Source organism: Petaurus breviceps, unplaced genomic scaffold (assembly GCF_028583685.1).
Source record: "Petaurus breviceps papuanus isolate PSGF00001 unplaced genomic scaffold, PetGlider_PUasm1.0 688, whole genome shotgun sequence".
In the NCBI taxonomy this organism is placed as follows: Eukaryota; Metazoa; Chordata; class Mammalia; order Diprotodontia; family Petauridae; genus Petaurus; species Petaurus breviceps.
The window spans coordinates 9,423,581-9,449,440 of NW_027186457.1; the positions used below are offsets into that span (position 1 = coordinate 9,423,581).

The 25,860-nt window shown below is 36.2% G+C and overlaps 1 protein-coding gene across 25 annotated transcripts in view; it reads left to right on the forward strand.

Annotated features, from left to right (window-relative positions):
- MFF (mitochondrial fission factor) overlaps positions 1 to 25,860 on the forward strand; it is a 47,594-nt gene that overhangs the window by 8,045 nt on the left and 13,689 nt on the right. For 4 of the 25 annotated variants that reach the window (XM_069104559.1, XM_069104569.1, XM_069104556.1 and 1 more), the window contains exons 3-10: positions 1,272 to 1,452; positions 2,452 to 2,669; positions 10,027 to 10,199; positions 10,379 to 10,414; positions 12,228 to 12,319; positions 15,122 to 15,196; positions 20,285 to 20,443; positions 25,325 to 25,357. In XM_069104559.1, coding sequence (XP_068960660.1) covers positions 1,415 to 1,452; positions 2,452 to 2,669; positions 10,027 to 10,199; positions 10,379 to 10,414; positions 12,228 to 12,319; positions 15,122 to 15,196; positions 20,285 to 20,443; positions 25,325 to 25,357 — 824 coding nt within the window. In that variant the 5' untranslated portion in view covers positions 1,272 to 1,414. Of the gene's footprint in view, positions 1 to 1,080; positions 1,152 to 1,271; positions 1,453 to 2,451; positions 2,670 to 10,026; positions 10,200 to 10,378; positions 10,415 to 12,227; positions 12,320 to 15,121; positions 15,197 to 20,284; positions 20,444 to 25,324; positions 25,358 to 25,860 lie in introns of all 25 variants that reach the window. The other 21 variants (XM_069104566.1, XM_069104563.1, XM_069104567.1 and 18 more) reach the window with 11 other exon arrangements.

Genomic DNA, 25,860 nt, shown 5'->3' on the forward strand with positions numbered 1-25,860 from the left:
AAGGTATCTGACAAGGTTCAGTAATGAGTTTATGAGGGGGAGAGAATGGTCACAAATGACTCCAAGGTTCCAAACGTTGGTGACTAGGCAGTATATTCAGCAGATACAGGGCCATCATCACTTTAGCAAACTCCAGTCTGGGGAGATTTGGGAGCAAATGAAGTCACCAGGAGAGAATATAAAAGAGTAGAAAAAGGACCTGGGCAGAGAAGGCAGGAAAGGGGAGGGAGTATGGAGAGAAACCAATACTAAGGGAATAAGAGACTAAAAAAATCAAAACAGGTAAGAAGAAAACCTGGAGAAAGAAGTTTCAAGGAAGTGTCCAGGTGGGGACCAGTTTTAAGAGTGGAAAAACTACAGAGGAGACAAGGAACATTAAGATTGAGGAGAAAGCAGGCCACTGGCCCTGACAATGAAGACTTGAGCATTAATAACCTTTGAAAGTGTAATTTCAGTGGAAGGCCAGAGCCAGAGGCCAGTTGCTAGAAGATGCAGTGAGTGAGCAGAGGCAGCAAGGATAGGTCACTCTGTAAGAGTTAGGCCATGGGGCAGCTAAGTGGTACACTGAGCAGAGCATGAGCCCAGAAGTCAGGAGGACCTAAGTTCAAATGCGGCCTCAGACACCTGACAATAACTGTGTGACCTTGGGCAAGTCACTTAACCCCAGTTGCCTTGCTTTCACCCCTCCAAAAAGAAAGAAAGAGGGGGAAAAAAAAGGTTAGGCCATGACACTGATAGAAAAGAGGGTTTTTGAGAAGGGGAATGGGGTCTAGGGAAGGCTGAGACCTGATGGGAAAGATGCATTGCCATATTGGGAGTGGAGGAAGATTGGGAGACAAGCTTCTGGAGGAGAAGGCAGAAAGCAGCTGAAGTCCATAAGTGGGGACTTCATTCAAACCAGGAGGAGAGCGAAAACAAAGAAGGAGGGGCTCCTGGAGGAATAGAGTAGAAAATAGAGCCTGTCAAATAGGAGGCAAAGCTGGCTGGGAGGAGCCTCAGGGGCTTGTAGAAATATCCAAATTCGTGGTGTGATATATAAAAAGTATAATTTTTTTTCTCTTTCTCCTCTTTGCAAAACAGTAAACTTGCTTAAAATTGTCTTAATGATCTCTTGAGATGTGCAACTAAAAGTTTGGAAGTAAATCCCTCAGGTAAAGAGCTTCAGGATATGTTTGAGTCCAAATAAGACTTTAAGCTATGTTTATTTTAACTCACGGATTGCTTGTGGAAATGAATTGCTAAAATGCTGATTTCTTCTTTCTGTTTTACAGCTGGGAAAGCAGTGTCGTGCTCTTATGTACAGCTCCAAAAACAAAAAAAAATCAGATCTGTAGGGGAACTGTGTAAAGTAAACTGAGCTGCAGGGTAGCAGTGTTTGAATAGTCCTTGTAAAGGTGCCCATACAGTTGCCAAAATGAGTAAAAGAACAAGCAGTGACACCCCTCTAGGAAGGTTAGTGGAGTTCTGTGAAGTTAAGCCGACATGGGAAGGGTGAAGATGCACTGGCTTTAAAGCTGACTGACTGCGTGTGGCTGCTGCTCTTTCTGCACCCCACTGGTAGCATTGTTTATTTGTCCCCTGCCATCACCCTATTCCAGTTGCATTTCCCTATGAGCATGGATGTCCCACCAATTTATAATGAACTCAAAGCATTTTCTTCTGCCTACATTCCAGAAGGCATGGCGTGTACTTCTTACTATACATAATATGTAGCATAAATTCAAAAACTCACAGCCATCAAAAGATTATTAATTTGGAAGATTTCCTTGATCACAAATTCTCTACATGAAGGTGTACGATATTATGTACCTTAATAAATATCAAAAATTACTTATTCAGCAGGCCCTGTTTGAACTTGCATTTCATGATTTTTAGAGGGTCAAGCTTTTTTAGCTTTCCCTTTTTAAACTTTACTGAGTTACCCTGCTTTCTTTCTTTTATGATTGTGAGCTTCATAGTTCCTCTGTGATTAAAAAACACAAGTGAGAATACTTTGAAGAAGGGTGTTGTGCATGCCTGAGAGCAGTTTTCCAGTTTAATCTTTTAAAAAGCCTAGCAGTTTTTCCTCCTGCCTCCTTGGGGAAACTGACTGGGGGGGGGGGGTGGAGAGGAAGGAAGAATTTCATATTTTGCTGTACATTTATCAAGCAGCATGTTTTTTGTTAAGGCAGTGAAAATACTGGGAGAAGGTACATTTCTGTAATGTTCATGTCTTTCTTTTTTCCACATTAGGGCCAAAATTGGAGGTTTTCACTAATAACAAGTCAAGTGACTTTTTATTAGGAAAACATTTTTTGTGACTCTAATATTGTACATGTTTACATTATTAAAATACCCTTTTAGGAATCCTTTTTTCTGTGCTCTTTTTTATCTGCTAACTGCACTCAGAAGAGGGGGATGTGACTTGTCACTAACTAATTCCTGGCTTTAAAAAAAATGTTCTTTTTCTAGGATGAGTGGGGCAGCATTTCCTTCTCCCACAGCTGATATGGCAGAAATAAATCGTATTCAGTATGAGATGGAGTACACCGAAGGTATCAGTCAGCGGATGAGAGTCCCAGAAAAATTAAAAGTTGCTCCTCCACCTCCTGATTCAGAGCCAGGGTTCCAAGAAGGGGTCCCAAATGCTAGCGTCACCATGCAGGTTCCAGAAAGAATTGTTATAGCAGGTATGTTCTTCTTTTCTACATACCCCTGCAGGGGACATCTTACAAGGTTTTTGATTTTGGAAAATACTTTTTAGGGAGATGTCTTAGAAATTCTGCTTGTGCCTTAAAAATTTGTGCTCCTCATGGCTCTGTCATTCAGTAGTATTTTACAGGAACCATTACGTTGTCTCAAATTTGGAGTGAATAAAAGATGGTAGGCACCCTAAAGATTCTTGGACCTTGCCACCTACTCTGTAGCTGAACTCTTTTGTATGTGTTAGCTCCTTTCCTCCATTTATACTTATGAGCTCCTGGAAAGCCAGGGACTGTCTTGATTTGTTCCTTTGCTAATCCAGAGATCATTCTCCTCAGTAGGGAACACAGAAGCAGAAATAATGGGAAGCCTCTCTGCCTGCTTTCTGTTTCAGGAACCATGTCCCATCCAGCTCTGTTGCTTCTTTCATCCTCTTCTCCTTAAGGCTTTTATAAAAATCCCTTTTTGTAACCCTTAGCTTTCTTCTCCAGCATCAGCTTGTCCTAAGCTTTAATACCCTTGACACTTACAATGGGACTGCTTTACTTGCATTTGAATCTGTTTCTTATTTTATGTCTTTTAAAAATGCAAGTTGGTCATGGATACTCTTTCAGATAATTCTCTCCTCGGAGTGTCATTCTCTAGAGATCCTCATTATTCCTGAGAGGTCTGATAGAGAAATTTTAGTCCAAGACACCCGAAAATCCATCCTACCCAAGTATACAGTAGGTGACACATTGTTTCTGGCTTTCCTCTCTTTTTTCTGTCACAAATTCTCTGATGGGGGGCGGCTAGGTGGCGCAGTGAATAGAGCACTGGCCCTGGAGTCAGGAGGATCTGAGTTCAAATCCAGCTTCAGACACTTGACACACTTACTAGCCGTGTGACTTTGGGCAAATCACTTAACCCCAATTGCCCTCCCAAAAAAAGCAAAAAAAAAAAAACAAAACAAATTCTCTGATGGAGTAGTCACTTCCTTCCAAAAGTTCCAGTCTTCTTCAGACCAGCAACCAGTACCTTCTTGTGAGTGAGAATTCCATCCAGAAGAGAATTTTCCCCATGTAGGTCAAGAATTTGTGAGCCAGTTGGCTTTTGTCAGAGACAGTGCTTCAGCCAATGTCCAGATAACTGAGTTGTGCCATCACTACTGTAGTGAGCCTATGTGTTAGGTTTGTGGTCTGTCTCCCCATTTCCTAATCTATTTAGTACTTCTAGGTGGTCTGTAGTATATTCAAGTTAAAATATTGCTTGTTTTTGTTTCATTGACCTTCACACAAATGCTTCCTAATATATTACTAGTTTTTATTTTTTCACGTGATTTTATTTTATTATGCTATTTTGCCCTCACCCCCTCCCTTTCTGCCCCTCCTCATTCTTTTGAATAGCATATACAGTACTTTCTTTCCAGAGTCATAATTCAGTCAGAGATTAAATTTTCTTCCTTGTATTATTTCTATTTTTATCTTCTTTGTTGCCAATATTTTACCTATTTGTGTACAGACTCCTGAGGCGATAGATTTTATTACTGATTCCTTTCTTAGATTTTTGTCTATTGTGGACTTCTGGGCATCTCTACTCCTTGTGATCCTGCAGTATAACCATGGTCTGTGATATATACCTAAGCAATTATCTCCCCCTTACATTTCAGTTTAAAAGCTTTTAAAATTAAATTTGCAAGACTCCAATGCTTTAATTAAGAAATAAAAAAATCTTCTTGGTGCTTTTTTTAAATAGCGCGTTCATTTTCAGATGTTTTCCCTTATACAGCAAGCCATTCCTTACAACAACATTAAAAGTAGAAGAAAGGAAGCTTTCTTCAAAACAAACACATCATATATTAAAATTATATATAAGTTAAAATAACAATAACAAAATTAAATAAAAACACATCAGCCATGTCTGACAATATATCCAATATTCCATTCCCATCGTTCCCCATCTCCACAAATAGGAGAGCGAGGTTTATTTTCTCAAATTAATGTTAGCTCTGAAGGTTCTGGAGAGATAAAGTGACTTCCTCAAAGTAAAAAAATGGTTAGTGAAAATTGAAAATGACCAGTTTTTGAAGAGTTTGTTGTTCCATCAAAAGGACTAAACAGGTGTTGTGCTAGGCAGACACACCCAAAAAGATAAAGACCCTGCTCTGAAGGCTTTCCCAATCTAATACAGAGAATAAAAGCTTTAGAGCAGGTGTGTACCTGTTTGTGCATGTTTGCCTAGGGCTTTGTCCCAGGGCAGAACATTTAGAGGGTATCAACTGTATGTCTTTAGGCCATGCTGTTTTCTGAGGCTAAGATGAGTTGTTAGGGTAACATAGCATTCAATTTCTTTTTTCCATTCTTTCAATTTACATTATTGTAGTCATTATGTATATTGCCTTCCTGATTCACTTTATCCTACTTCAATTCATATGTCTTTCCATGCTTTTCTGAATTCTTCATACTTCTTCTGTCTTAAAATAGTAATATTTTATTATATTTACCTGTCTTGATTTATTGAGTCATTCTCCAATTGGTGGACATATATTTAATGTCCAGTTCTTGGCTACCACAAAAAAATACTACTATAACTGTTTTGGTGTATACGAGACCATAATTCTATTTTTAAGTTGATATTTTATTGATTTTTCTGTCTCTCACATCTTCATAGTTATCCCAAGTATCATTCTCCCTCCCCCTTCCAGAGAGAGTCATCCTACATGACAAGTGGCATTTTTAATAGAAGATTTAAAAAAGAATCAGCATAGGCTCTTCCATGAAGGTAGGGTATCTTCTCACATCTTTTCATCCTCTTGATCTTTATAATTATGTTGCATTTGCTTTTGACTTTTTGGTATGTAGTTCTTTCCTTTTACATTAATCACTGGGCATATTTTCTTGACTCAGCTCACTTCACTCTGCATCAGTTAATATAGATCTTTCTAGGTTTCTTTGCATTCATCACAAATGCCATTTCTTTTTTTTTAAGCTTTTATTTAATATTTTATTTTTCCCCAGTTACATGTATAAAATAATTTTTAACATTCATTTTGAAAACTTTTGAGCTCCAAATTTTCTCTCTTCCCTCCCCTCTCCACCCCTCATTAAAAAGGCAAGCAGTTCCATTCAGGTTATATGTGGGTAGTCATGCAAAAACATATTCATAATAGTCTTGTGGAAAAAACATAGACAAGAAAAAAAAAACCTCAAAAATAAAGAAAGTTAAAAAGAATATGCTTCAGTCTGTATTCAGACTCCAACAGTTCTTTCTCTGAGATTGGGTAACATTTTTTATCAGACCATCAGAGTTGTCTTGGATCATTCTGAAAATAGTTAAGTCATTCATAGCTGATCATCTTATAATGTTGTTATTTTGTACACAGTACATTTCTCTTTGCATCAGCTCATGCAAGTCTTTCCCAGTTTTTCTGAAAGAATCCTGCTTATAATTCAGTAGTATTCCATCATAGTCACATACCACAACTTGTTCGGCCATTCCCCAATTGATGGGCTTCTCTTTGTTTTCCATTCTTAAAATCACAAAAATCAATCATTAATCATTTATTAAGAGTCTACTATGTGCTAGGCACTGTGCTAAGCACTGTGTATATTACTATTGTATATAATATATAAATGTGAATATGTAGTATATAATAACAAAATATAAATATTTTGGTGCACATGGAGATTTTTTTCTTACCAATGGCTTCCTTCTAACACGTGTCTAGTAATAGATACCTGCCTGTCAGGTATATTTGTAACCACAACCTGTTAATCCTGTGTTTAAAATTGTGATCTAAAAATCTAATTGCCGTTCTGAGTTTTCTTAACCAACTGTTTCCTTACCAAACCAGTCTTCCTCTTTTGAAATCTTTTCCTTAATGCAGAGCACTGATCAAAAAACCATCAGTGATACTCCCACTCCCTTAAAGACTTTATTTTCTTGCCCTAGATTTTGTAATCTTTCTAGGTTCTTCTTGGCATTCAGTTTGTTCCCACATGAATCCCCAGAAGTGGCTAGTAGTCATCCCATTTGCTGTGTTAGTCATTTCTCCCTCACTGCTTAGATTCGTGTCTCAGGCATGTTTCTCTGTGGTGGTTACCAAGGTGACAGATGGGATTGTGACAAGAGTACAGATTCAGGTTTGTCTTGACCCTTACTACCTGTGAGACCTTGAGAAAATCCCTTACCCCTCCTCCCCCCCACTGCTGGCCTTTGTTTCCTCATCTCTAAAATGAGAGAGTTGGACTGGATGACCTCAACATCCACCAGCACTCATTCTGTCTTCTCCAGACTTTATTAGATAATCTCTTCCCACCTGGTACCTGTATCTTCCTGACTTGGAAGAGAACTCCAAGTTTCAGTAGTGTTTCTTTCCAACCTCCTAACACAAGTCAGAATTCCCCAGTTCCTCTTTTAATTTTCATACTGAAAAATCTGCTAACATTTTTTTGAAAAGTGATGCTTGATTCTCCCCAGTAAGCTGTAGAATAGAGAAGTGTTTCTACCACACCTGTCCTTCTCTTCCAAGAGTAAGATCATCCCACGAGTGCCACACACACCATTAAAAAACTCACTCAGAGGGATTCTCAGGCCTTGGCTCTCTTGCTTGTGGTTTCCCAGGAGAACTGCTGGGAAAAGGTGGTCACTGTCTCTCTTCTTGCTTTGTATTTTAAGAGCCACATGTCCAGTGGAAAGGGTGCTAACCTCCAAAACACGGGGGTTGGATTAGATTCCTTTCCACTCCAAACCTGGGATTCTGTATTCCTCTTCTTTCTCTTATTTGCTTACCATCTCAGGTACTTGTTTCCTCGGTTTACCTTGAGCCCTCCTCTTCCTCTTCTGTTCTCGTGCAGCTTCATTTCATTTTGTGTTTTTCCTTAGAGAACCCTGTTCAAATCTTCCCAGATTTCTCTTCTTAAAATCAAGACTACGACCTTCGGTTCTAGACCCTTTGCTTCTTTTCTGTGCCACCAGTGCCTAATAAAATGAGTGCCTCATGCAGGGCAAATGGGTAGGGTCTTGGGCTCTGGAGTCAGGGGTTCACATTTCCTCTTAGTTGATTTCCTAGCTGTGTTTTGTTAGTCAGGTTCCTTAACCTCCCTGCACCTCGAATGACTCACCTGTAAAATGAGGGGATTGGAATAGATTGTTTCTGCAGGCCCTTCCAGCTCTAGACTTAGTTCCAAGCCTACTTCTTAACCTGCCATTCAGCCTGGAAGTGAATAATAGCTATCATTTAATAACAGTTAGCATTTGGATAGTACTTCAAGGTTTGCAAGGCGCCTTACATGTAACAACTCTGAGAGGTAAGTGCCAGTGTCTCCATTCTGTAGATCAGGAAACTGAGGCAGACAGAGGTTAAGTGATTTACCCTGAATCATTTCTGGTCAGCGTCTGATTCCATGTCCCGCACCATGTAGTGGCCTCTGCAGAGGCAGTGCGTGTGCCTTCACTGCACTCTAAGCATAATTACTCTCCTTTATGTATGAAGAAAGTTGTACTGAATCAGTATGAGTAGTCCAGACCATGCACCTCTCGTTGTATTGATAGTCAATTACATGTAAAAACAATTGTTTTACCTTTGGGTTTGGTTTTTGTTTTTAACATTTTGTGTTCCAAATTCTATTCCTCCACACTCCCTGAGAGGGTAAACAAGGTTATATATGTTCAATCATGTAAAACATTTCCATATTAATAATTTTGTACAAGAAGACTAAAAATTTTAAAGAAGAGTGAAAGTGAAAAATTGCTTCCTTCAGTCTGTATTCAGACAGTATCAGTTTTTTCTCTGGAGGCAGATAGTGTGCTTCCTCAGTAGTCCTTTGGGATTATCTTGGATCATTGCATTGCTGAGAATAGCTAAGTCATTCACAGTTCTTCATCAAACAATATTGCTGTTACTGTGTACGATGTTCTCCTGTTTTTGCTTGCTTCACTTTGCATCAGTTCATGTAAGTCCAGGATTTTCTGAAATCCTGCTTGTCATTTCTTATAGTACAATAATGTTCACCACAATCATACAGCTTATTTAGCTATTCCTCAATTGATGGGCATCCTCTCCATTTCTAATTCTTAGCCACTATAAAAATTGCTGCTATAAATATTTTTGTGCAAGTAGAGCTTTTTCCTTTTTTTTAATGTCTTTGGGATATAGGCCCAACAGTGGTATTGCTGGATCAAAAGTTATGCACAGTTTTATAGCCCTTTGGGCATAGTTCTAAATACTAGTAGCAAACATTATTTTAAAAAAGGAAATTCTTGAGCCTGCCTACAAGAGTATCACACCAAAGAGCTTTGCATCAGTCATAAATACTATTCAGCTAAGTGCTGTATTCACTTCCTTAATTTGAAATCTTACAAGGGGAGAGCTACAGCACACATGATAGGGAGGTGCACTTGAAAAGTACAGGTTAATTGCATTTAATAATTTAGTGAGAAACCTCTCCCCTCCACCCTCACCCAAGCATAGCTACACTCTTCTTCTCTGTTAGATGTTCCAGCTAAGCATCAGAATCGATCATCTTTTTAAAGCAAATATTATGTGTTTTGTTGCATACAGGTTAGCATAATGGTTCTGAGTTAGAACTTTGATTTGTTCATTTCTTAAATTTTTCACATAGAATATAAACTTTTTCTCTTCCATGAAATCTGATTCTTTTTTATTCATATTCATTTTAAATTTATTGACTTTTTTATTAGTAAAATAAATTTGCATATGATTCTATTTGAGATTACTGATTTTAATGTTCAGTTGATTATAATTTTAAAATCTAATTATAAATGATGTAGAATTTTAGTAAAAGCATTAAGAAAAACCTAGATCATGATGACATCTGCACTATTAGGAGCCAAAGTAACAAGCTGTAAGGAGCTAAATTGATTTTGTTTAGGGAACAAGGGTACTACTGGGTTTTGTATTCATAACACAGAGAGACTAGTCAACAATCAGTAAATGTTTCTTAAGCACCTAATATGTGTTGGGCACTATGCTGAGCACTTGAGATACAAATATAGAAGGGGAAAAAAAGACAGTCCCTACCCTCAAGGAGCTTCCAGTCCAATGGAAGGCCATACACAGAAGGGAGTTGAAAAGCTGGTGTGGAAGAAGGACATTCCTTACAGGAAGTAGGAGCAAGGCTGGTGAAATTCCTGAGTTGTGCAGCCAGGTCAGAAATGAGGAGAGGACTGAACTGGGCCCTTTCCATAAATGGAAGTTCAGAGTTAAGGCCTTAACTTCCAATCAGACAGACCAAGGAGAAGAGTGATGTTATGGAGTGAGAAGGTTGATGAGATTTTGTAAGATGATGAGATTTTCCAAGGAGTATGTCTTAGTGAAGGTTATTTTAAAATACGTTCTTCCAGGTAATAATGAAGACATTTCATTTTCAAGACCAGCAGACCTTGACCTTATCCAGTCAACACCCTTCAAACCCTTGGCATTAAAAACACCTCCCCGTGTTCTGACACTAAGTGAGAGACCACTTGATTTCCTGGACTTAGAAAGGCCCATTCCTCCAACCCCTCAAAATGAAGATGTAAGTAGTTTTCTTCAGGTATTGGGATGGGGATGTGGTTAAGAAACAATGATTCAAGTCAAACTATCGTCCTCATGATTTTAGTCACTACACAGAACACTGTACTGTACTCTGACATAGATGCATACCTGTAGGGCATAATGCTGATGCTTCTTAAATCTAAACACTTTACCTTTCAGGAAAAGTCACACTCAGAGGAAGAACCCAGCCATCAGGTGGGTGGTGAGGAAGGACTTGATTAAAGTGTGAGGACTTTGAGAAGCAAGAGTTATAACATAGTGGTGGTAGGCTATTACAAAATCTCATCATTGTATCCAACAACAAAGGTGGGGTAGGGGAATGGGAGGTGGGGGGGGGAGCAGTAATCATCTTTTAGATGAGAAAAAAAATTTAGTAACATGTTTTCCCTGTAATGAAGGTGGTGGTGGTGGCGAAAGTACCATTGGGATCAGTTTTCTGCTTTCAAAAGTAGTTATAACAGATAGAGCAAACCATTTAATTCATTGTCTTGATAATGTCTTCTTCCAAGGAGATGTTTTGTCCCTGTGCACAATATAGCCTAATATAGACTAGTCCAGGAATTAGTAATCTCAGTATAGCATTTGGCTTTGCCAGTGCATTGCTTGCTTTTGCAATAGACTTTCCACCTCAGGTGAACCACCTCCCCATTGACATTCCCTGTAGCTTCTGTTTTCTCAGTTTGGCCTTTATACTTCAAGTACTTTTTCTGGCCATATTAAAATCACATGTGTATTTTGCCTACCTAATACTCATCACTCATCGTGCTTAAACCCACATTTCTCCTGTACCACCAGCAAGTGAGTTTCCATTAGGTCTAAGAAGACTTATTTGAAAAATCTCTTAGGAATTGTAGCAATTAGGAAGGCTGTACTAACAAGGTCCTTCAGTGTCAAACTCAACTCAGTACTGTGAAACCTGGAAAAGTATAAAGAGAGTTTAATATTCCCAAATTTATCTGCTTCATGAGTCCTTAAGACATGGAAGGTAAGTTACTAAGTCTTACATGTAATGAAAAAAAAATTTTAATGATGTGATATTTAACTCACGTTTGGGATCTTTGTCTCCATATTCTCTGCTGTTTGGCTAAGTCAGAAGTTTTTTTTTTTAATTTTCCTTTGACAAATTTAAACCTGATGTGTTAAAAGCAAAATTATCATTTCAGAAAAATAATTATTCTACCTAGACCAGATATTTAGGCCTAAAGAGAAACTAGAGGAGAGTGTTTGACTAATCTAACACCACCAAAGTTTTATTTAATGTAACATATGCTTGTCTCCTACTTTGAAATTAACTGTACTTGACATCCTAGCTCCCAGAATTTTTCTCTTGCTTAAATCTCCATTAATGTTGATTGTGACAACTCTAAAAAGATAATTGTTCATTTCAAGTCCTTTTAGGTGACTTGCTTCATTGACAATTTGATGGTGTAAGCTGCATTTGAAGTTTTAAAGACCAATTTTAGTTACATTTATTTCCTCCAGCAATTAAAATAAGATGTCTTAATCACATCTGTTCCTTTTGGGGTCTTCATTAATTTCCTGGATAAACACTAGGAGTTAGGTTTCCAAAACTCTACTGAGACTTATCCAGCTTTGAATTTCTGACTATGTCTTCAAAATAAAAACATTTACTCATAATCCCAGTGTATACATGACTTCCTGAAAAAGTTCCTGTTAAATGAATTTACACGAATGGAACAATTTCAATTATATTGTGTAAAATGTTCTTTTGAAATAAATGTGCAGTGAGTAAATTTCTTTCTGTAAAGTAAGTAATCTCCCCCTAAGTTTTGGCGTTGTCAATCTAGGTTTTTGTGGCTTCTTCCTCATCATTATCTGTTGCTTTGCAAACACCTTGAGTTTTCTTTCTTTGGTTATAATTAAGTACTTTCTGGAATTAGGCTAAGAGGTTTTTATTTTGAGGAACAACAGAATTATGGGATACTCACCGAAAATGTGTTTTCCTTCCTCAATCCTCCCCTTTGCTCCTTCTCCTTTTGTTCTTTAGCAAGTCCGTACAGCTGGCAGGCTGAAAAGGGAGAGGTCTATGAGTGAAAATGCTGTACGACAAAATGGACAGTTGGTCAGGAACGATTCCATGTGAGTAGCACACATACCCAATCCCTCCCTTCACCCTGCCTCAAGCTGCTGCCCCACAGCCACAGCTGTCTCCCCATCCCCTTCCACTCACCTTTCCTCGACATTAATTTCTGAGTGACCCTGAGTGTGAGGTTATTGCTGGCTTCAGACTTAGAGAAGCCTTGTTTGTGTAGTGAAATATCAGTTGAAAGCATTTTCAGTGATATAATCCTTTTTGATATTTTTCATATATATATAGTAATATCTTTATTTCTGTTTGTATGGGATTTCCTCATTTGGGGGTTACCTGCAAAGTATAACTTAAACTGATGAGCCTTTTAAATTCATTTAACTAGTTCTGAGAGATTTTTATCCATCATATTGTGTTATTAAAACCTGAAAAGTGCTGAAACTCAGCAAAGAATTTCCCTAGTTTCAAATTTAATGTGTATGTGACTTCTTTAAGGGTTGAGTCGAAATGAGCTATGGTAAGCAAAACCACATTGGAAAGTAAATATCTTTACCCTCACAATGTAATTAATACTATTTTTCTTGCATGTAGTTCCTTGGGGCTTGAGGACACATGTAGTTACAAAAAAATAGAATCATAATCTTTAAATAATTTTGGTTTTGTTTTTTCCATTTGCTTTCTGATTTGGTGAGACCATAATCCAATTCTTTTTCTCTGTTTTTAGATGTCTTAAAGTAGAAATGCATTCATTATCATAGGAATCCTTTAGAATTTTATGGAATGAAAAGACCTTACACTTTTAAAAATAATTAAATACTGAGGTTTTTAAAGACTCTTTGTATTTTGTATTGGGATTGGTGTTTTGGGAGGAAATAATTGCCATTTCTTTCTCAGATTTTTTTAAATTAAAAAAGTTATCTGCAAAGGTTTTCCCTGTTAGTGCTGTGGCAGATACAGCTCCCACAGTAGAGCTCTCCATTTCGTTAGGTAAATGAGATTTAACTACTTAAGAATTATACAAGGCAAAAGGGGGTTGAGTGCCAGTGTGCAGTGTACAGGCTAGAGTGGTCTAAGAATGCAGAGAAGTAGGTTAGGGCGGGCTTTATGTAGGAAGTGAGTCTTCAGCAATAATATGTTTTGATTCTTTTTTATTGTATTTGTACCGCACATTAGACAGAATCTAATGGGCAAGTTACCTGAAGTTTCGATTAAATTTTGTAGCCAAGTATTTATTTGATGAAATTGTATCCCTTTGTTTAAGGAATAGGGAAGCAACCATCAAAATTTCTTTGCTAAATTTATTCTCTTTAATGTGTATAGTCTTTTTATCCCAAATGTTTATATAGTGAAAACAAAAATTCTGATGATAAATAGTTGGTTTGGGAAAGACTAAATAGAAAAGAGATGATTTATCCACCATTATCTATAAATAGTCATAGGTGATATAGCACATCAGGCAAGATACATAAAGGTTTTCTGTGTATACCAAGGGATTTACACAAGCCACATTCAAGAATTCCAAGTACTTTATGAAAATATGAGAATAGCCTTGCAATTTGGCAATCTAGTTAATATAATTAATATTTATGCCCTACAAAAAAAGCTGAATCAAGGACCTGACTTGTTACCTTTTCAAAAAATGTATAAAAGAGTACAAAGAATTTTAAGTAAACTCTATAACATAATATAAGCTGTATTCTTTATAAACCCTTTATTGCTTAACACTTTTCATCTCAGACCCCAAAAAGCAAACAATTGATAACTGTTGCAAAACTTATATATTTTAGTCATTTAAATTTCATCACATAGCTAAATAATTGTTTGGAAAAGAGGAAAGGAATAACTGCATATTGTATTGTGAACCATTCTGCTTAAAGTAGAATTGAGCTGATGAGTCATTTGTTTTCTTCCAGATCTTAATATTATTATTACATCATATATTTCTCCTAGTAGACAAACGATTAATGCCATTGTGTCTTTTCGTTGCTTTAGCTGTCTTTACTAGCCTATCATCTCTTAGAACAGTTAGCTTGATAATAGTTTTATTCCCTTGTATTTTAATTCTTTATTTTTGTAGTCTTAAAATTCTGTATATATTAACAAAATTATACTTCAGATCACACAGTTGCATATTTTTCAAACTTTTAAATACCATATCATTGACTACAGTTTTTCAGCTTTGTCTTTTTAACAGCATAATGTTTTCATTAACCTCAATATTTTCTCATGTTAATGGCAATAGAACCTTGCAGTTTCTTTCCTGATATCGTTCCTAACATATTATGAATATGATGACATTTTTAATCTTATGCTTAGCATAAATATATAATTTAAAATTGTTTTCATTAGGGTTTATAACAACTTCAAAGTATTACATAAATGTTAGAGTCAATGTTTGCATGTAAATAAATACTCGACATTTTGTGTGTTAAGTGCTATACATATGCAGTGTTAATAATATGAGGAGGCAGGGACAGGATAAAACTGATTTGCCTTTTCCAAATTATTGAATACTTAATATCTTCTGTAACTTCAGTTTTTCCTCAGAAAATGAAGATGTGCACAATTGTGCCTTTATCTTTTGTCTCTATATTATGTCCCCCCCCCCCCCCCCCCGCCCATACACACACACACCCTTGGCATTGTTAAGAATGTGAACAGAATGAGCAGGAGGCTGAAACCTTATGTTCTTTCAAGCCCAAATTCTTAAGTTACTTTTAAGAGGCAATAGGAAGTCCTTGCTGTGTCTAGCCATCAACACAAACGTGGATTTTGAACAATAGTATTTATTTTTAGCTTTTTTGGTGTGTTACAAAGATGAATGTGTAAAAGAAGCATAATTATTATTTAAGGTGGCTCAGATCAGATTCTGCCCCAAGAAATAAAATTTCAAGGTTCCAGTCATCGCTTTCAGCCCCGGAATACACGTAAGATTTTATCTGATCTGCTCTTTGCAAGTAGGAAGTGTTTTAATTCTGTAGGTTTGTAATACTAATTTGTTTTACAAAATGATTAGCATATAATGCCTCAATTCTCTTACTGCTTGGCTGTGGAATACCTCCATTAAGGGTTTCTCAAACTATGTCATCAGACCTCTTGAAAGGTAGGTTGGGTGTGTGTGTGTGTGTGGACATATGTGCACATATATGCGTATATACACATATGTATTTAAAAAGAAGGAAACTTGGATGATTTAAACATTATTTTCTTGATATATCTCATGCTGGCACATGAATTATGAACTAAAATTAACCCAAAGCAGTAATTTTTGGTTTTATTGGAGATACAGTTTATTATGTTTTCAAAAACAGCCTCCTTAAGTACCATTTAGCAAATCTTTAACATTTGAATAAACCAAAACTAAGATTTGTTTTGGAATTTTTTTTAATTCCTTGATTCTTTGAGAGAATGACACACCTTTATGGTTGAGAATCACTGACCTAGAATCTGATGCACAGCACCTGTCAGTGCTTGATACCTGAGGACTGAAGAGCTGTTGTGGTTCTTCATTGTCAGGAGAAGCAGATGACTGCACCGTGGGGTTAGTGAGGGTAGCATTTTGTTGGGCTTTTTGTTTTATTTTGTTTTTTACAAATTGGCCTGCTGGTTTCTTTTAATTTAAGTTCTGAGAGTCACTTGTTTTGCCTGAGATAGGGCTGAAAAGAGTATTCTGTTATTTACAACTTGAGAATTAATAAGGAAATTTATTGTTTATGTGAAAATATGAATGTTTTCCTTTTGATTGTTTTTGCTCTAAAATTTTCTGACAAAGGTCAGTATCTCACCAAAGAGGTTTGATTTCATAGTTTAAGAAACACCATTTCCCATAGAAATCCTTGGGGAAAAAGGCAACTTACTTTTGACTCATTTTTTAGTAATGAACATATACATATTGTTTCCAAATAAATTCAGATTAATCTAGTTCTACTCATATCTTCTAACATTATTTAGCTAATATTTGTGTAGATTATTATGCAAGGCTTATGTAGAGAGAGTATCAATAAAATAACATGATTGACACCATCCTAAATACTTTTTTTTATAGCCTTTCTTACTTGCAAACAAATTTAAATGAAACTTGCCATGGTGGAATGTTGCTAAACATTAGTTGAAATTAATGGCTTTCTTTCAGTTGTATAGTGTGCTCTGCATTGTTTATAGGGTAACATCTGGGTGATAACCTTTCTGCTACTTCTGTTACTAGATGTTTTGGTTTGGTTTTTCTAACCTTTTTTTTCTTTTTAAACAGTACCTGTCTTTTTATTGGGGTGGGGGGGTGTGCAGAAAATGTCTTGAATGCCAATAGAAATTTTTCACTGACCAAGTATCATTTCACTGATGGACCTTCTGATTCTGATACCCCATGCATTAATATTTGGTTGACTTTATTTACCCCTGAATTTCCTTGTTATTTGTGAAAAGTTATCAATTCTTGAAGTTCAAAACTAAAAAAAAAATTTTTGTAACTGAACATGTAGGAAAGAATGAATGTTCTTAGGGCAGTGATTTTTAAGATAAAGATCTTTTTCTCTTAATTCTTCAATTGGCTTCCAAAAAGTAAATGCATTTATGATTAGAATAGTCATGAACTTTTAACTTGCATAGACCCCTCTTAAGCAGTGGCACTTGATGTGATATTATTCCCTGTATTTTTAGATTTGCAGTTGTTCATTTTCAGTTTATAAGGTACTATAATATACGTGGATGGAAGAAAAGACAACTTGATATTTTCAATTTGAGTGAAATTAAAGGTCATATAAATTTTTGGCAACATGACCTAATAAATAGCTGGCCTTGGAGCGAGGAAGGCCGGGACTCAGATCTCCCTTCAGCACATGTATGTGTGTTGGTTTGGGGACCCTGGACTAGTCACTAAACTTCTCAATGCTCCAGGCAACATTTCAACATGAGATATTGTAAAGAAGGTGCTGACCTGCCTTGGTTGAGCGTGTTCCCTGTATTGATGAAATCACAGGGTCCAGTCCTTATCCCTGTAGATCTTAGACGTTCTCTCTAACTCCTATTGAGAAACAGCTAGAGAGCTGAGTATGTTATTAGTGTTGTGGTTTGGGAGGAAAAGGTAGTGAGGGTGTTCTTTTTTTTTCTTTTTGGAGGGGCAAAAGTAGGGCAGTTGGGGTTAAATGACTTGCCCAGGGTCACACGGCTAGTTTTTTGTGTTAAGTGTCTGAGGCCAGATTTGAACTTAGGTCCTCCTGACTCCAGGGCTGGTGCTCTATTCACTGGGCCACCTAGCCACCCTAAGGGTATTTTTACTATCACTGATAAAGACAGTAGCTTTCATCTCTCATCTCTCCCAAAAGTTTTACTTTCAGAACTTTTTCTCATTTTACTGTATTATGATCCAAGAAAACTTAAGTCTTTAGAACTTAAATAAACTTTCCTTTATTGCCAGTTCTGACACAAGATATATCTTTCAGGAGGTGATTTTCCCTTAGCTCTTTAGGGACCATTCCATTCTAAAGGACCAAAAACATATGTAGCATGCTATCAGGTTCAGAGTTCAGCTTATCTTGACTTTTTATCATTATATTCTTGACCATCATGTACAAAATGATTTAAGTTTTTAGTACTAATTTTAATTTGGTTTTAAAATTAATTTTAATGCTAAATTAATATTATGCATATATATGCACAGATACAGACATCCGCAAATATAAATATTTCTGTTGACATATAAATCAGAATTTATGTATCTAATTCAGGGAAGTAACATGATGTTTAGAAAAGGATTAGGCAAAAATCATAGCTTTCAGTGCAGACATGATTTTTGTTTTGGCTGGTACTACAGAATTGTTTGCATAACTATTGAATTGTCTAGTTGCTAGACAAACTTTTCAATGACTTTGAAGATATGAGATGTGTTATTTGTTTCATTTTCTCCCTTTGCCTCTAGGTTCCAGTGGCATTCCTCTACTATGATCTCACAACTAGGTTTCCCATTGTTAGATCTTAAGGCATTCCTAAAATTTCTAAAAAAAAAAAAAAAAAAAGTAACCAACCCATTGTTGGTTACTTCACAGGGCATTTTGCCTCTGGACATTCAGATCTTACTCTTCTCAGTCAGTTTATAGGCTGTCACAGAGAGTGACTTGGTTCACCAGGCTGAATATCCCACAATTCAAGATGGCTTTTGCCATATACCATCTATCATCATGCAGACACATTCCCAGAATGGGCAAATTGACAGACTGAGTCTAAGCACTTGAGCAAGTCAGGATACAGACTCAAGGGAACAGATTTCCAATTCTCAAGACAAAACTTTAGGAGAACAACCAATAAGGTGGTGGTGCCCTGACAGTTTTTTGTTTGTTTTGCTTTTTGGAGGGCAATTGGGGTTAAGTGACTTGCCCAAGGTCACACAGCTAGTTTTTTTGTGTTAAGTGTCTGAGGTCGGATTTGAACTCAGGTCCTCCTGACTCCAGGGCCGGTGCTCTATTCACTGCTACACCTAGCTTCTCCAATGCCCTAAAATTTTTAACCTTGCCTTTGTCTCTACAGTGTTGGGGACTTGAAACAAAAATGTCAGAATTTAACTCTGAACCTTGACAGATATTTGGCTTAGCCTCTCCTAGTATAAATAATGAGGAACAGATGGTTTCATGCTTAATAATTAATACTTTGTAATTAGCATCTGAAATATACAAAAATTCATCAGAGTTCCTAAAGGTTTGGTATAATGGGATTCCAGAATCTTGTCTTCTGTATAATTACCTCACTCATCTTGCAACTGCAAAAGAAATTCCAGTCGTATCCAGAAGTCTCACATAAGCCAAAATAAAACATCTTCATTTTACTTGGTCCATTGCTAAATGGTGTCATTGACCTGGGTCCAGTCATCCTTCTTTGACCCCAGCACACAAAGATAAAATTCATCATGCATACTAACCTTGTCACAAAGGCAGAATGTGTAATAGTCACCTCTCTGGGTGTCATAATTCTGTTTTACGTAGTCATGAGTAACGGCCCAGACAATGGTGTGTCACATTAGTATACTATTCCAGTGCCTAATACTGAACTGAACATGTTCCAAGATTATTAAGGTTACCAAGAAGCCCTTTCCGATCTTAAGAAGAGTTTATTTGGCCGGTAACCAAATATAATAGACTTGTTCAAATGTGCTCAGCTTTTAGGAGGCTTTGGAGATGGAGCCAAAGAAAGTAAATCTCAGGCTAAATGTGAATAAAAGATTCAGAGTACTCTCACTCAGAAGTAGCAATGGACCATCATCTTCCTAATTTTAAAAGCATTCTTGGCCTCCAAAGATTAGGCAGTGCTGTTTTGTTTAAAAAAAAATTCTGATTTCTTTCTCACATTTGTTTTTTACTATTTCAGTAATTTTCAGTAGTGTATATAAATGTGAACAAATGAGTAATCAATGATTTTCTACAGTTTTATAGAACTTAGACATTCGTATAACATCTTTTTTATTTTTAAAAAATTGATTTCCTAAAAAAATTGTTTCTAATTAATAGTTTCCTTTCTCTTTAAATGGAAGGTTCATGAATTAACATGTTACTATATAGGCTTTTGATATTCATTCATGTGCTTGAACTTTGACATCTGCATATTTTAATTCATTATGAGTATTCTAATTATCATGGAGGTATATAGTTCACTTACTTAGACATGTGTTTACTTCAGGCTGAATACCGGGTAAACTGAAAATGTCTCCAAGGCAGGGGGACAGCCCCATTGGATTTGATCTCAGCCCTTTTATGCTCTCATTCATATTAATGCAGTTGTATTACTTGCGTATTTTGGTACAAAAACTACCGTTCTTGTTTGTCATCTAGTCTTGAAGTTTTTTCTTAAGTGAAATGCATTATCTTATTAACTTTTTTGGGTTGATAATATTTTTTTATCTGCTGAAAATGGAGGGTGGGAAAAGGGAAAGAAAAATGAAGTATAAATGTTTGGGGAAGATATTTAACTGAAGTTTTGTTAAAATCTGACTCCAGTATTTTTCTCTTCATTTGCTGTGCTTGCATAAACAGTGTGACACCATCACAACAACAGGCCCGTGTCTGTCCTCCCCATATGTTACCCGAAGATGGATCTAATCTTTACTCTGCTCGGGGCATTTTGTCGTTTATCCAGTCTTCTACTCGTAGGGCTTACCAGCAGGTCTTGGATGTGCTGGATGAAAATCGCAGGTGATTGGCCATCAGTGACTCTGCCAGCTTTACTGCTTTGTTTTTCATTATTATTATTTTTGGCTTCTTGTTAGTGGAGTGTGGTGTCTTTTGTGTTTTCTTCCTTATATCCTCTTTCTAACTAGCAGTGGGATGAAACAACTTGTTTTGCTTTCTTTTGCTTTCAGTGTTCTTAACTTATTGTCCAAAATTCACATTTCTTGAGGTAGTTACCTAATTCTTCCCCTTGGTAAAGTACAATAGTTAGCTTCTAACTGCAGAGAGTGAACTGTTTTTTTAAAGGTTTAGTTCACTTATTCTGGATACTTGACTTGGATATACCAAGAGCAAACTAGTTGTTGTTATTCGTATACATAATATTGACCTCCCCAGGCTTATAGGATTTATTGTATGAAGGGCCCCTGGACATGATCTAGTCATAGTTGTAGAACTTTTATAGTTGAGGAACTGAGGCCCAATGGTTCCCATTTATATCTCAAAGCCAGAATTGGAGGCTGGGCACTCTGGTTGAAGCCACTGTTGTTATTCCTATATCATACTTAAAGCACATTTGAAGGTTTATCCAAATATTTATCCAAAGTAATGTTGGTTAGATTTTGTCCTATACTGTCATTTTACATAAGAGAAATTTAGGCTTTTTCTGTCTAATCACAGAGATGTGATTTAAAACATCTGGGGCCTGTAAATAATCACATCAGCTTATTTACAAAACTAGAAGGTTTTGATATGGTTAATAAATATTGACTCCTTTAAAAGATTGGATATTAATCACAGCAGGTGGCTAAGTCATTCATGTTTACTCCTCATTGTGTGAAACACTGTACACTTTTACAATAGGTAGCAACATTTTACCTTGTTTTTTAGACTACAAAGGTGGCTCTCATTTGTCACTGACTGTGCTCACATTCGTAGCTGTACTGAGAGTATTTCTTGAAAAGCATTTAGAATGCCCTTTTTAGTAATCCTTTTATGGCCAGTGTTTTGCTGATTCTCTTTGTCTGGGGGTTGGGAAAGTGAGGGAGGAGATCATGATTTTATTAGGGAAGACCCAGTGGATAAAGTCTTTACTTATGCAAATCAGCTGTTACTCTGCCATATAGTCTTGTAGAGTTGCTTGTGGGCAGTGAAGCCAATTTATTCCTTCCAGGTTTCTGTCAGAGATGGGTCTTTGTACCCAGTCTTACCGACTTTGAGGCCAGGTCTTTATCCACTAGTAATACGACATCACGTCTTAACATCTTTAATAAAAGTTCACAATTATATAGAACTTTGGGTTTACAAAGCACTTTCTCCTCCACCACTCCAGGATAGAATTTATTTCAGTTATCATGAAGCTCCATTTTGCAGATGTGGAAGCTGAGTTTCAGGTGCCAAATTACTGTCCCAGGGTGGTTTAAAGTGTACTGTGAACATGTGCCTTTGAAGCTTGTAATACAGTATCTTCAGTAGCAGAATAATGTGTGGTTTTCTAGACTGCTCTTGCACACACTACAGAAATAAAGCAGGATTTTTAAAAAAATGTTGCTTAATATTGTAACTGCAATTTTAACTTTATTTTATGAAGACCTGACAACATAGCTGGTCTTTACTTTAAAAGAGCTGTTCATCAGTCCCTTTCATAAGAGATCATATATTAAAAGTATGTGTTATTATTGTATGGGACTTATTGTGAAGGGAATTTTGCCACTTTTTATTACAGTGTGTACATATTCATGAGGCAGTGGGAGAGCAATTAGCTGTCATTTACAGAAGACCTCTTAGTTCAATCAAATGGCAGGGCACCTGGCCCATGATTCTAGACTGTGGGAGGAGTTGCTATGGGATATCTTTCCTTCTTATTAGAGGGATGCCAGACTGGGCCTGCAGAGAGAGATCATACAATGATTCTGGAGTCTGCTTGTGGTTTGGGTCTCCTCTTATTCAGTCAGGAAGTTCTTGGACTTTACTAGAGTCATTCTGTCGCCTAATGGGAATTTTCCTGAACTTAAAATGGCACAAAACTGTTCCTATATAGGTTCACATATCTGGCATGGTCTAGACGTCCTCATTTTAAAGACCCAAAGGTACTCAAGGCTAGTATATTGCATGTCCACTGAGTGTGAATATTTCTCTGGCCTGTAGTTACTGTGTATGTGCATAGCTCTCTGTAGGGGTTTTACTGTTCCTTGGATAGCACTAAATTCCAGTATAATAAATGCTGTTGTAATGACTATTCATGAATACAAAAAAAAATTCTCCAAGTTCCAGAGCCCTAATTTGTATTAAATTATATTAAAATTCCAGCATGATGAAATAAATTGAGTATTTCCTAGAAAGGTCACTATAGTATAACTAAACCAGTAATAATATCTCCATTTGTTAGAGGGAAAGAATTTGCATCAGGTTCACTGGTGCAGCTCCAGAATTCTTACTGGACCAAGACATCAATTGAATTTGTCTATTACGTGAAGCCCCTACAAGCCCTTTTGAATTTCTAGATATTGAAAATTTTGTTATTTCAGAGTTGTCTTTCTGGGCAAAATCGTATCTTAATATTAACCACGTACAGCACAACTAGTATGTCAAATGTAGATAATTTTTAATTATTCATGGAATAATTATATTCATAATGGCATGTGGTCTCAGACACCTCACAAAATAATATTAACTCAGAGCTTGTAATGATGGAGTCTCTTCCTCAGAATACAGTCTCAAATGCATGATTTCTATAGGGAAAAATTTTTTTATTGTGTACAGATTTCTTAAATTCTGTTGGAAGAGATTTATTCAAAGTTAGCAGCAGCAAGTAAAATTCCTCTTACAAGAACCTCATAGCATGATTTCTTAGAAATCAGAAAATAGGAATGTGAAATTTGGATAATTATTTACCTGCATGATTACCAAGTAATGCTGCTTATACAGGTTTAAATGCTTTTTTTTTTTTTTGTGGTTATTATTCTGTAGCATAGCTTTGTTTTTCTTCGTTAATTTTTGCTCTTGGGTTTTATGGGGTAACTTTCGACTTTGGTCCTGCCTACTTCAGAAAGAGCATTTTAAAGTGAGCTAGAGCTATTGTTCTGTTGAGTTTCGGGGGGGGGGGGGGTTTCAAATCAGCTTTTCTGTCTGCTTTGTTATAATTGTATCATAATGACTTGGCTTAAGTGCCTTTTTTTAATTAAAAGGACACTTTTTTTATTTTAAAATTACTGATTTAAATTTATCACTGATTACTTTTTTGCATTTCAGAATAGACAGTGAAAATAGGTCAGTTTTGCTTTGCATCTTGAGTTGTAATTGTAAAATGAAAATTCAGATCATTAAAAAAAATTCTGGAAACATTTTTCATGTCAATTTAGTAAATAAGATATTTATAACTTTTGACAGTGTCCCTTTAATGTTAGTCCTATTATGCATTTGGTAATCAATAAAATAAAATTAATTCTAAATATGAGCATTGCCACACAAATTAAAGCAAATGTTGAGTTATTTTAGGTAGGTTGAATTGTTTTCCATTTTAATGTTTTCCTGGCACTCAAGTTCATTTTATTTTAGAAATCTTGACCTATAAATCTTGGAATTTTAGCATGCAGAAATAAAGTACATGTAATTAAGGGCCACCAGGTTAGAGTTAGATTTAAATCATATGACTTCCAGATTAAGTAATAGAGGATGCATCATAATCTTCATTTCATATATTTAATTAGTGACATTTGATGATGGGTCCTCAATTTACAATTTAAAATTATTGACTCTACACACATATGCATGTATACACACGCATGCATACATATATATATGTATACATATATGATAGAAAATCTCCAGGGTCTGTTTGACTGATAATGATATATTAAACTTGTCATTAGGTATTACCATCAGAGTAATTAATTAGACTCAGTACCCTTAGGGCCACAAATGAGTTAACCTACTGAGCCACTTGTTAGAAGAGCTGGTGGAGAATTTCCACAAGACTCATTCATATTCCCAGAAGCATGGTGTGTGCAGCAAGACCTAGTATCCCAAGAATATAAGAGCCATTTTGGCTTAGTCGTTGATAAGACAAGAAGCATCTCAGAAACAGTGTCCTTATCTTTTACTTGGACCTTGGTCCTTATCTTTCACTCATTTAAGTCAGTGATTACAAGAAAATACCTACCAGTGATCACAGTTTTGTTCTGTTGATTAACAAATCTAGTTACTAATACTAAATACTAGTGTATACAATTTGAAGTAAACTAACAGCAGCTCATCTGTTTTACCTTTGGAAGACAAATTAGCATTGAAGTAATTTTGTCTTGAGACGTGCAAAATAGCTTTTTTTAAAGTGTCCATCCAATGTAAAAAGTATTGATGCTTTAAAGAGAGAATCCCATTTTAATAAACCATAGTAAAAAGGCATTGTAATGTTTAGTAGGCTTCCAAATGTGTATATAGGTTTTGTTATTTTCCCAGTAATCTTTTAAAATACACAGGAACAAATATATGGTGGGAAATACAGAGTTATAATTGACACTCTTCCCTTAATTTGGATTATATAATTGTGGCTGTGTAAAATTGTTTATTTCTGTTCTGCCATTCAAAATATTGCTACAGCAATTTGCATTACCATATAAAAGAAACATCTTGACCCGAATAATCTTTGCAGTAGGACTGACTGACCACAAATGTGTTTACCTGATAGTTTTGTAAATTTTTATCTTTGTACTACTCTCCATTTTACCAGTTGCCACAGCATAGAATTAACTATTCTAGTTAAAGAAAGTTTTAGGAAAGAATATTCCACATTAAAGGCTAACTATTAAGGAAACTAGAATTTCAGTGCTACATAGGAGAAAATGGTATGTGTATATATGTAACTCTGCCAGATGCCTGTCTAATTTGCCTTTATATTATAATTACCAGTTTGAGAAGACAAAATGAAATGCGATGTGAAAGGTAACCTTTGGCTTCTTGGCTGTGCATTATAGAATGGAAATCTTTGTGGCGGAAGTGACTCTTTCATACTGACTGTTCACATGGCAGATATGTTTGAATAGAAGTGTGCTGTTCAAATCTCAAACCCTCATCTGTTGTCATAACTTGAACAACAGTGGCTTCTGTGAACATTTATTTAACAAGTATAATACTAATACTAGCATATTCTGGATGGTGTTTCACTAATAATTTTGATAATTATACAGTTTTAAAATAGGTCACAAATTTTTAAGATACAATTTTACTTCTCCCTTGACTTAACTAACAAAATACAAATTCATGAGCCTTCCCAAACATACTTAGCATTTCTACTCGAAACCCTTACTCTTTAGCCTAGGGTAGATACCCTTGTGCTGCCTTTAGAAAAAACAAACGTTAAAATTGGGTTTTCAGGTTGCATTTGATGAGAATGAATAACACTGTAACCACAAGTCCTATGAACCTTGCTAACTTTTGGAGGAGAC